Below are 12,723 nucleotides of genomic sequence, written 5' to 3'. Positions count from 1 at the left end.
TAGACCATGAACTTGCATATTGTGGTTAAATTTTTTAATGACTATAAACTGATCATAGTTCTTGTTTGTGTCTCACATCTTGTTCAATGAAAAAAAAGGGAGTGTTCATTGCAGCACTATTTACAGTAGCCAGGAGATGGAAGCAACCTAAGTGTCCATCGATAGATGAATGGATAAAGAAGATGTGGCACATATATACAATGGAATATTACTCAGCCATAAAAAGAAACGAAATTGAGTTATTTGTAGTGAGGTGGATGGACCTAGAGTCTATCATACAGAGTGAAGTAAGTCAGAAAGAGAAAAACAAATACCCTATGCTAACACATATATATGGAATCTAGGAAAAAAAATGGTTCTCATGAACCTAGGGGCAGGACAGGGATAAAGACGCAGAGTTAGAGAATGGACTTGAGGACACGGGGAGGGGGAAGGGGGAGGGGTAAGCTGGGACGAAGTGAGAGAGTGGCATGGACTTATATACACTATCAAATATAAAATAGCTAGTGGGAAGCAGCAGCATAGCACAGGGAGATCAGCTTGGTGCTTTGTGACCACCTAGGGGTGGGATAAGGAGGGTGGGAGGGAGATGAGAGGGAGGGGATATCGGGATATATGTATGTGTATAGCTGACTCACTTTGTTATACAGCAGAAACTAACACAACATTGTAAAACAATTATACTCCAATAAAGATGTTAAAAAAAAAAAAGAAAAAGGGGGGGGTTCTTGACTGTTGAAGTCACAGCCTGAAATTGGTCAAATTTCCCAAGGCAGTTTTTTCATAGACTTACTTGGGTTTTAGCAAACATTCTAGTTCCAGTTCTAGAAATTGTACGTGTGACATCTTTCATCTGTCTGTGGAAGAGTTCATGTGGTCTCTAGCTGAGCTTCTTAATTAGTTTCTCAAAAAAAAAAAAAAACCTGAAGTAGTTTGGAAGTGTATGTTTGTGTTCAAATTATTTAATCTATGTGTATGTATATTTGTGTAGACCTACCTTTATGTAAGAAGAGTGTTTAATAAAGAGGGTTCCGGATATCTTAAGAGATTTAAAAAGTTTTTTTCCAAAAAGTTTAATAGATGGATGGTTTCCCAATACAGTCAGAAAGGAAGTTAGTTTGGGGAGATTGTGTGCCTTTTTTACCCCTCACATATCCAGTGTTGGTGGTTTGAACAAGAAGAGAACCATTTTCCACATATTCTCAGGGCTATATCCTTTCAGTCTTCTGTGTTATGAGATTATCGATTAAAAATCAAAAGGAATCTAGTAGTTCTAAAAGTTTAGGAAGAGAAGTTTGTGTTTTAATTAGGGAAGAATTATAATAGTATCAGGAGGTTCTCAAACACAAACTGTTGAGCAGAGGCATAAACTCACTGATCGGGAGATAAGTATTTAGGGAGACAATAACTTTTCTCATACCACCATTGTGAAAGGGATTTTATTTTCCTAGCTTTTAAACTCCTGAATGCCTGTGTATGCAATGGTTTATTTCAGAAAGGAGAGAAACCTTAGGGTTCTAGGGCAGAGCTGAGTTTCAGAAACCATTACTGTATATTTCACAAGGCTTTTTGAAAGGGTTTTGATGACAGTGACAAGAGAAAGGGGGAAACAAGCATGTTAAAGTCATTTGGCTACTTTTGAAACCAAGGCCAGGAAGAAAACATTTTCTGGCTGTAAATCATTTACTTGTCCTACATTCTTTAAAGCATTTTATACAAATGACTTTAACAGTTTTAGGGGTCATGCCTGGGGTTAAGAGACTGTTTGCCTGGTATACATTTTGGTGATTAAAAAGTAATACTTTATTGAAGTGGTAGCATTTCTGTTCACACTCTGCACTGTGAATTATTTGATATTTATCTGATGAGGAAGGTTTGCCTCATAAGTCAGTATTGTACAAAGAGTATGCGTGTTGACTATGTGTTACAAGGACATGTACTGTTAAAAAAAATAGTGCTTAAAATGTAATTGTAATGAAAGAACAGGAAAAAACAAACTATAAATAAAAAAAGAAAAATTGTAAAGATTGCTAACATTTTGATGAGTGATTATTATGCCATGCACAGTCCTAAATGCTTTTACATGTATCATTGAATTTAGTCTTTAAACACAAACCTATGAGGTAGGGATTGTTATTCTTATTGACAAGTGAGGCATAGAAAGGCTAAGTGAATCGTCCAACGTCACACAACCAGTGTGAATAGTGAGGTGGGAAATGAAACCAGGCAGAGGCCACGCTCTTAATGCCTGCTTATAGAGCTGAGTGCATTGACCCTTGGATTTCAAAGATAGTACTCAGGCTAAGAGTGAAATCGTTGTCTATGATTTTTAAGTGAATCAATTCAAATAGAAATATTTAGTAAATACCTAAATGTCTTAATGGCTGTGGCAAAAATGCTAAAGCTGATGAGAAAGATGGATTTGGAAGGTGAATTTGGAAAGTGCCTTCAGTGATTGCTGGATGTATTAGCTGGAATCGTACTTAAAAATATAGTGGGATTGTGGAATTATCCATTCTTATGGCATCGTCATCCTTTTCTTTAACTGATTACCAGTGTGTTACTATGTGAGAGACTACTGTGGTATTTTGTATGTGTTCAGAGATTATCAGATAGTTTAGTACTTTGGCATATTGTCCATGAAGTTGCAGCAACTCTAGTCGTGTGGAATGTTACATGAATATTCAGATCTTTTCTGCGCTTCTCCTATATGTTTTTCCTATACTTGTAGACCTTTTGATGGGCACCCCAGCATCCCTGTCCCTCCACACTTTTCCTGAGAAGTAGTTGTAACATTGGATTGTACTGTGAGGTGAAAGATGCATTGTGCTTATATGTAAGTGCAGCACTGGGTGGCAGGGTCTGTCTTCTTTTGCCAAGAAAAGTGTTGTATTTTTCTTGGTTTTTGTTACAGCAGAGCAATTTTCATTGCCGGAAGCACAACACACATCAGGAGAAAGCAAATAAACAACACAGGGCACTTGGAGCCAGGAAGTCGCATCTCAAGACTAGAAACACAGCTTTGGATTGACATTTGGGACATGGGTTGCTAAATAGGGGAGCCACCTGTCAAACTGAAAACCAGTGACCTGTGGTTCTTATACTTTCAGGGAAACCATTTAGTCATAGGATCTTTGGAAGGGTGCCAGAAGTTGATTTTGATGTTACGACAATCAGTTTCCTTGTAATTAAATATTAACTCAAACTATGTCTTAGGTAACCGAGCTTTGCCTTGCCTTTCATTGTTTCCTTAGACATGCGATTAACATTTGTTGAATTTAATATTTTGAAACTAACCTCTTGTTAATTGAATGCTTTACTTTGAAATAATCCAAGTAAATTTGGTATGAGTATTCCTAATAGTGTCTAGTTTTAAAATATAATCTGTTTTTACCCCCTGCCTTATAAGAGACTTGTCAAATTCAGTTGGTTTGGAGTATTTTAAAGGTTTCTTCTATGTCAAATTAATGGCATGTTACAGTAACTTATTGAAAATAATAATCGAAATGAAAATTATAAACCCAAAGTCTATAGGAGCTTTTTAAACCAGAGGAGATAAACTCATTAAAAATTTATTTACTTAAGCATATATTGATAATACATTCTTTTAAAGGGAAAAAAGGAAACTTTTTGCCCTACTTTGTTAGACTACTCTTAACTGAGCAGCCTTAATTTATGGAACTTGAGGCTTTGGGAATCATTAAATATTTATAAAGATGCTCATAGGGACTTCCCTGGTGGCGCAGGGGTTGAGAATCTGCCTGCCAGTGCCAGGGACACAGGTTCGATCCCTGGTCAGGGAAGATCCCACATGCCGTGGAGCAACTAAGCCCCTGCTGTGCTTGTGCCTGTACAACTAACGAGCCTGTGCTCTAGAGCTCGCGAGCCACAACTACTGAGCCTGAGTGCCACAACTACTGAGTCCGAGCGCCACAACCTCTGAAACCTGTGCACCCTAGAGCCTGCGTGCTGCAGCTACTGAGCCCGCGTGCCGCAACTCCTGAAGCCCGTGTGCCTAGGGCCCGTGCTCCGCAACAAGAGAAGCCTCCGCAATGAGAAACCCGTGCACCACAACGAAGAATAGCCCCCGCTCGCCGCAGCTAGAGAAAGCCTGTGCACAGCAATGAAGACCCAGCGCAGCCAAAAAACAATATTAAAAAAAAAAAAAAAAAGATGCTCATAGCTGTTCTCCTACCCCCACCCCCTTAACTTATGGAGCTGGAGAATTCCTTTTCATTTGTGATTTCCCGTCTAAGGCACGAGGTACCAATTACTGAAGAGAAAATAGTCAGTGATTCTCTTCAGTTTTGATAATATTTTAAAATACCAATGATTAGTTTGAATAATGTATATTTCTTCAGTTGTTAATATCTTACTCTTGCCTCTTTTAGGGCCTGCTGAAGTTCCCATGATGTCACCCAATGGCTCCATTCCTCCCATCCATGTGCCTCCAGGTTATATTTCACAGGTAAATCATTTAATAGACTTCTCTACTCACTATGGGCACTGTCATTATTCCAACACAAAATATGGCCTCAAAACCGTATTCCAGGATTAATTTAGTTAGGACAATGCTAGAGTTGTGGGGTTTTCCTGTTTTAGTTTTTGATTTTTGTTTGTGTGGCACCACATGGTCCTTCCTGAATCTTGCTGCTTGACGTGCCAGAAAGTCAGCGGGAGGGAAACACAGCAGGGTTACCAGGCTGCCCTCCTCTGAGGTGGGTTTCATACTTGACCATTTGATGGTGGTTCCTTCATTGAGTCTCCTGCCTTAGAGACTTCCTTCTACCTGTACCACAATTTGCTAGAAAAAAAAACTTGTAGACTTACTTAGTGAAAAATATCAAAGGAGACATATAGTTAACATAAATAGGGTCTGCCTTCTGTTATAGGAGTCCCATTTTTCTGTAATGTGTCATGACTTGGGCTTGATAAGTTACTGAATATGATGTGAGAACTTCGCTGTTTGTACTTAAATTTCTCTGAAATTGGATTATTTCTTAAGTAAAAAAAAAAAAAAAAAAAAAAAAACAACCAAAATAAAACAAAAAAACCTAGTAGCAGGACTTCCCTGGCAGTCCAGTGGGTAGGACTCGGCACTTTCACTGCAGAGGTTGCAGGTTCAATCCCTGGTCAGGGAACTAAGATCCCACAGCCTCTCAGTTCGCCCCCCTCCAAAAAAAAAAAAAAAAAAAAAAACAACCAAAATAAAACAAAAAAACCTAGTAGCAGGACTTCCCTGGCAGTCCAGTGGGTAGGACTCGGCACTTTCACTGCAGAGGTTGCAGGTTCAATCCCTGGTCAGGGAACTAAGATCCCACAGCCTCTCAGTTCGCCCCCCTCCAAAAAAAAAAAAAAAAAAGTAGTAGCAGCAATTTCAGAGGTGTGTTGGAAAGATTAAAAAAAAAAAAAGTTAAAGGATAAAGTTGTACTCCTGTTCCCGGATAAGGTTTAAAGTCTTCAGGCCTGGAACATGGGCATCTGTATATACTTTTGTTTTTTGTCCTCAGTTCCTAAAACAACTTGAACTCTCCCTGCACTACTTCCTCCCCAAATACCTAACTAACCAACTGTTTTTCTCTCTTTCTGCCACTATTGTACTTTTTTTCTGATTATAATGGCATCTTATATTCATTAGTAGCAATCTGAGAAGGCAGAAGAGTAGAAAAAAAGAAAATATTTGAAATTTTACTACCCACAGAAGACGATAATCTTTGTGTTAACATTTTTTGGATTATAGTCTTCCAGGTATTTTTTTCTTTCTCTCTTTGTCTGCTTTTAAAATGGTTTAAAAATCTGTAATTTTCATTTTCAGTGATTTTGCTGGGGTGAAAAAATTGGCAGCTACATAGGAAAATTGCTGAAGTGCAGGCAGGAATCAAAGAAGATTTATCCTTCTCTGATGTAAAAACTTATCCATTTCTTCACTGTCTAAGGCATAGTGCAGCCACTATAATTTCATTTTTTCCATCCTTCTTTTATGTGAGCCAATTTGACATCTTTTTTTTTGGAGGAGCCAGAATGTTGGCCCATCTTCCCCCTGTTGCAAGTAAATGGCTTGTTTTACACAAGTCTTTGTAAATAAGGATCACTGAAGGAGAAAAGGGTGCAGAGCAAGCCCTTCCAGCCAGGACACACGATGGTGGATCCCATTCACATCACCAGTCAATTAACAGAAAAAGAACAAGGAATGTAGGATTCCATTATGTCTCCCACTCATTTATTTGAGGAAGTGTTTCATTCCCTTGAACCAGAGTACAGTTCTCACCATTGTGATGGCTGAAATAACACCTCCTTTTATGCTAAATGCCCACTTAGGAATACCAGTTAAAAATTGAACATTCTAGTGGAGAGAAGCTGTAATGTGCTTTTTCTTGCTAGTGGTGTTGCTGTGATTGTATTAACTGCCAAACATTTATTAGGATTCCTAGGAAAAATAGAAACTTTTAGATCTTGATGTATTTCTGATTCTGAAATACTTGTATAGAAAATCTAAGTAGAAAGAGGAAAAACAGAACTGTAAACTTACTTTTTCATAAAGCTGATGATGGAAGCATAGTGAAACACTTTCTGAACTCAGAATTATGGCAGAAAGTGCTAGGAGATATTTGAAGAATAGTAAAAATGGAATAAGTTGGACTCCAAATTGGAAAAGAACAAGAAGCAGTCTGTAAGGCACGTATTCAACTCTTTTTAGACTGAGCTGTGTGCTCAGAAGATGGGCCCAGAGTTAAATAACCTTCAGTGGTAGCATTAAAACTTGAATGATATTTGACAGTGAAGTGTCTTAAGTAAAAGTGATTATTATAATGAAGAAAATTGAGAACCTGAAGAGGTACAACATCTTCTTTAAGGCTGACCGTATACACACTTGAAAGGAATGAAGAAGGTTGGAAACCAAGTATAAAATGTCTTAGGAGACTTATGAAGGAGCAAAATACATTTTTGTTATGCACTTGTGGGAAGAAATAATCACTTAAAAAAAAATCCTCCTCCTGGCTAGACATATGTGAGAATGCCCAATACTAGTCTGTCCCTGTGCAGTCTGTCCCTCTACACCTTAACCCTACAGTCCTTTTCCTCAAATACATGCGGCTTCCTTGTTCAGATCTAGAGTTGGGTGTACATTGCGTAGCGGTACAGTTAAAGGTCTCTGTTGTAGTATATGGATTCTTAATATTCAACCCTGTCCTCCTTTTGAGAGTCACCTTTTCCTATTGCCCCACATTGCTACCACCTTAAACCTCTGTCCGCTGGCTTTTTCTCAGCTTCATACTCTTGTGCCCATTATTTCTCTCTTCTTGGAGAACTCTAGAGCCCTTCTTTGTCTGACAGTTCAATAATTCTTCAATGCAAATACCCCTCCTCAATGTGACCACTTCAGAACCTCTAACACAGAGATGGTTGTTTTTGTTTTGTTTTTGTTTTTTTCCAGCATCTTTGGTACTTTGTCCCCATCTCTGTCATGAAACACAATACATTTTATAACCATCCCCAAGAATCTTAGTGCTTCATTGGGATTATATCTGAGAATTTAGAATACTGCCTGGTACGTAGTAGGTACTTGATAAGTGCTTTTAAATGTAAGTGATCGGCCAACCTGAAATAAAGTAAATACAGGATAGATTCATAGGTTTGGTTCAAAGATTTGCAGGTTCAAGTAGAGCAGTAATATGCCTGATAGCTGGAAAATTAGCAAGATCAGAGTGATGTATACCTGCAAGGAATGAAATACTCTGAATGTGGATTTAAGAGAGAGAAGTGCCAAGATAGTTCAGTAGAGGAAGGAATAGTCTCTTCAACAAATAGTGCAGGGACAACTGGTTATCCAGATGCAACAGAATGAAGTTGGACCTCTACCTCACACCATATACAAAAATTAACTCAAAATGGATCATAGATGTAAGAACTAAAACTGTATAACTCTAGGAGTAAAATTTTGTAACCTCGGATTAGGCAATGGAATCTTAGATGTGACACCAAAAGCACAAGCAGGAAAAGAAGAAAACAGATAAATTTGACTTCATCCAAATTACAACCTTTTGTGCTTCCAAGGTACCATCGACAAAATGAAAAGAGAACTCATAGATTGGGAGAAAATATATGCAAATCATATATTTTAGAAGGGACTTGTATCAAGAATATATAAGGAAATCTTAACAGCTCAAGAATAAAAAGACAAACAACCCAGTTTAAATATGGGCAAAGGATCAGAATAGACGTTCTCCAGAAACAATGTACAAATGGCCAAATAGTACATGAAAAGATGGTGAACATCACTTAACCATCAGGGAAATGAAATCAAAACCACAGCGCAATATACTTCACACACACTAGGATGGCTTTAGTCAAAGAGACAAGTAGGAACAAGTGTTGGCAAGGATGTGGAGCAGGTGGAACCCTCATACACTGCCTGAGGTCATGTAAAATGGTACAGCTGCTTGGAAGATAGTCTGGCATTTCCTCAAATGGTTAAATAGAGAGTTATTTACCACGTGACTCTGCTATTCCACTACTAGGTAAATACCCAAGAGGAGAGAAAACATACGTTTATACACAAAAAAAGCTTGTACATGAATATTCATAGCAGCACTATTCATATTAACCCCAATGTGGAAACAACCCAAATGTCCATCAGCTTATGAATGGATAAACATGTTGTGATATATCCATAAAATGGACTATTATTCAGCCATAAGAAGGAATGAAGTACTTATACATGCTAAAAAGTGGACGAACCTTGAAAGTATTGTGCTAAGTGAAAGAAGCCAGACACAAAAGCCATATACAGTATCATTCCATTTATGTATAATGTTCAGAATAGGCAAATCCATAGACACTGATAATGTATTAGTTGTTGCCGGGGGCTGGGGGAGAGAGTATTAGGGAGTTGCTGCTAGTGGGTATGGTATTCTTTTGGGGGTGATGACAGTGTTCTGGAAATAAATAGTGGTAATGGTCACTCCACTCTGAATATACTAAAAACCAACTGAATCAGACACTTTAAAAGAATGGATTTTGTGGTATGTAAATTACACCTCAATAAAGCTATTACAAAAGAGGAGGGAGGGAAAGATAGTGACTAGTCCTAACTATTAATCAGCAGACAGTGGTACAGCTGGGAAAAATGGCCCAGCCTGTCTTGGTGCCTGTGTTGATGGTGGTAATAACTACTGCGTATGCTGTGCACTCTGCTAAGTGCTTTATTTACGTTTCTGGTTTTCACCATCCTAACTTTACATACGAGGAAGCTAAGGCCCTGAGTTGAACCAGGATCGCAACCCAGGCATTTCTGAACTCACTGACCTTTTTCCCACTATGATGTGATCTCTAAGTCAGTGACAGAGCCTACTTTGATGGGTATACAGTTGACCCTTGAAGAACATGAGTTGAAACTGCGCAGGTCCACTTATACGTGGATTTTTTTCAGTACTAAATACTCAGTACTACACGATGCGTGGTTGGTTGAGTCCGTGGATGAGGAGCTACAGATAAGGAGAGCTGATTATAAGTTATTTGTGGACTTTTGACTGTGAGGCGGGTCAGTGCCCCTGACGGCCACCTTGTTCAAGGATTAACTGTATTTACTTCATGTTACATTGCTTTTTGACAGTGTGAGTGTGGATGTGTGGTGTGTCTACCTGTGCATCTCTAATACTAAAACCCTAGCTACTCATATATGAGATGGTACATTATTGTAAGAAAATTGAAGAGAGAGGCAAGTAAATGATTAAAGACATTACAGTCACTCTGAACCGAGTCAATGGGGAATTTCTTGGTTGTAGCATTCATTCCATACTTCAGTAGCTATAAGTGCTTGAGAGATAAATTGATAAACTTGATCAAGTTGACAAAATACCAATGTCAGTAATGAGCAGATGATCTTATAGAAAGACAAACGTGGAGTTGAGACAGCTCTGCTGTGACGCACGGTCAACAGCACAGCCTGTGTTTTCTTAGTTTGGGAAGGACTGACCCTGTGGGCTTTAGAGATAGTGTGGACTAGGGCAGGAGAACAGTGGAACCTTTTCTGAGATAGTAAGCGTTTCTTTGTTGTAGTGTGAGTGTGTGTTTTGTGCTTTACTTTTTGGTGGGAGGCTGGGGGAGGTTTGAGGAAAATGTGATCTGACATTTTCAACTTGAGAGAAAATACAGGCTGAGTTTTTGTGGGTTTTTTTCCCCACCTGTGAGAAAGTGGATTTAGGTGAGAGGGAATTTAATTTAGCCGTATCCACTTATCACCATTATTTCCATTATGTAAAAGCATTCATTAGTGTGACTAGGGTTGAAGCTGTGGGAAAAGAGGGCGAGCTAGGAAGAACATGGACATTACTTGAAAAGGCTTTTGCCTTCGTATTCCACCATGGCTATTTCCGTGTAGCTTATACAAACTCTTTTGCCACATAGGTGAATGCCTACCTGATGTGGCAGAGGGAAGAATTAAGAGAAATGCTATGTAAGGTGTATACTCCACAGTGGGCATTCACTACGTGGTAGCTATTAGAATGAAGAGGCCTGTTAGAACAATTTCAGTGAAAGTTTGGCAGAATTTGCCTTCCTCAATACACATTGAGATCATGCCATATGAAGCAAATTTTTCCTTTCATTGTATACTTCCCTAGTTTTTCTTAAATTTTTTTAACCTCATCATTAACTTTTGAAGAATTTATATATAAAAATTTCTTAAGCAGATGCCTTGAGTTTTATGTTCCATGCTTCCATAGTAATGTATGAAACATTTTCAAAAGTTACAGGGAAAGGTTTCATGTAGACCCCCAGATTTAAAAAGCATATGAAGAGACAAAGTGAAACATCCAAGTTAATATTCCATCATTTGAGAAACCACTCTTCTTTTTCCAGGTTAATTGATGTAACCTAAAAACTTCAGAGTAGTCAAAATAAGTGTTTCTGTTGTTATAGCAGAAGTCCACACTTTAACCCATTCCATTGTTTTGGGGATTAGTTAGTGGGTAAATACCTGTTGAAATTATATATATTCCATTTCTCTTGACCGGGGAGAGACAAGAAATCTATTTAAAAACATGTTGAAATTTTGGTTTGGTTGATCATTCTCCACTGAGGCTTGTTTTAAGAGTTGGCCAGAAATCAGAGCTCTGTGGAGAAACAATGGGGCCTGTTAGGTGGAAGCCATGGAATGCTTTTCTACATTTTGTTCAGCCAGGTCGGCTGAGCTATGAGCATTAGCTTCAACTGCTTCCCTTTGGTAATTACAACCTGGTGTTAAACTAATGCTGTGCTTCAACCTTCAACGTTGTAAAAATGATGAGCAGGAAGGAACATGGGGCATTGCCCTGTGCCTGGGTAGACCAAGAATCAGACCCATTTGGCAGCCAATAATAAGAAAATAGGAATCTCTTTCAAAACTTGAAATCCTCTGGGAAAATTGACCTTTCAATAGGAAGTTAGGAAGATGTTTCACAGTGAGCAGTGTGTGTGCACACAGAGTGTGCGTGGGTGTTGGGAGCTTCTGTGGAAAAGAGCAGAGGACTTACATACCCATTCTGTTTTAGTTTCTATCATCATCAGATTTACAATAACTTTATTTTCATTTTATGGCTTATTTTGTCTGAGGAGCGATTACAGACAAGGTTGGCGATGGTAAATTAAAGAGATGTACCCTCCCCTCAAAGCATTGTGCAAGTTTTCTCTTTCTGAGTCCTCTGTCTCCCTGTTCTGCCTTTTCTCTTGGATTTCTTTACTTTGCTTCTACGATCCTGGCATTGTGACCTAATAGAACACAGGATTAGCAGGATGAAATATGTGTCCTGTTCAACACTGTATCTCTAGTTCCTTGAAAGGTGTCAAGCACATACTAGGCATTTATTAAAATTTGGCTGACTTTTGGAGTCATTTTTATCTTGTAGAGGGAGGAGGGCAAAGGAAAGTGAGGATCTCTGAGGTTCTTTTCTAATCTAAAATTAGAGGATTCTCCTGTACTGTTCATACTGCTCCTTAAGAAGGAGACCAAGAGAGAATATAAGTAAGTTTCCGTAAGCAATCATTACCAAAACAGTGGGGCACACTTTTTTGGGATTTAGCATTCTATTGAGTAGAATGCTATTCTTCACTTCTACAGAAAAATGATAGTTGATTTGATAGTTGATTTTCATAGTAATAATATTGAGAAGATGTCACATCTAGAAATGACTTCTGAATCATTGATAAGGATTAAATTATGCACATTACATTATAGGATTTTATCACACAATTATTGTAGTCTGTCTTTCTAAATTAGCAACCCACTTTTGTCATATGTGACAACTTTTCTTAGAAAACCACATTTGCCCAACCTTTGAGCACAAAACTGAACCAAAGTTAAGTGGTTATATTCCTACACACTCTTTGAAACTCATCAGGTTTACAAACTTGGACTTACAGTTGTTTTGCTTTGTAATAAATATCTGATTATCAACAGCACAGATTCTTAATCCTTTCTCGTGCCATGGAACCCACTGCCAAACTGATGAGCATTTTTAAGTGTAAAATATACAATTCATAGACACAATCTAGAACAGCCTGCCTGTGTTTCCATGGATGTATATGTGTCCGAGAAGCTGGACTGAAAAGATGTTATTGGCTGTGTCTTCTGTGCTGGTCAATGGAGAGGTGCTGGAGGAACAGCAACAGTTATTCCCGTTGATTCCTGCTGTTAATAGCTTTATTAATATCTTTTAAAAAAATTTAACAGTTGATTTACAGTTG

The 12,723-nt window shown here is 38.3% G+C and overlaps 1 protein-coding gene across 2 annotated transcripts in view; it reads left to right on the top strand.

The window, feature by feature from the left end:
- FNDC3B (fibronectin type III domain containing 3B) overlaps nucleotides 1-12,723 on the top strand; it is a 244,498-nt gene that overhangs the window by 76,924 nt on the left and 154,851 nt on the right. For both annotated transcript variants that reach the window (XM_024754771.1, XM_024754770.1), the window contains exon 2: nucleotides 4,392-4,468. In XM_024754771.1, the coding sequence (XP_024610539.1) occupies nucleotides 4,409-4,468 (60 nt within the window). In that variant the 5' untranslated portion in view covers nucleotides 4,392-4,408. The remainder of the gene's footprint in view (nucleotides 1-4,391; nucleotides 4,469-12,723) is intronic.

This window comes from Neophocaena asiaeorientalis, unplaced genomic scaffold, assembly GCF_003031525.2.
Source record: "Neophocaena asiaeorientalis asiaeorientalis breed wild unplaced genomic scaffold, Neophocaena_asiaeorientalis_V1.1 scaffold53, whole genome shotgun sequence".
Classification (NCBI taxonomy): Eukaryota; Metazoa; Chordata; class Mammalia; order Artiodactyla; family Phocoenidae; genus Neophocaena; species Neophocaena asiaeorientalis.
The sequence above is the reverse complement of the archived record's forward strand: the minus strand, read 5'-3'. Positions and strand labels throughout refer to the sequence as shown.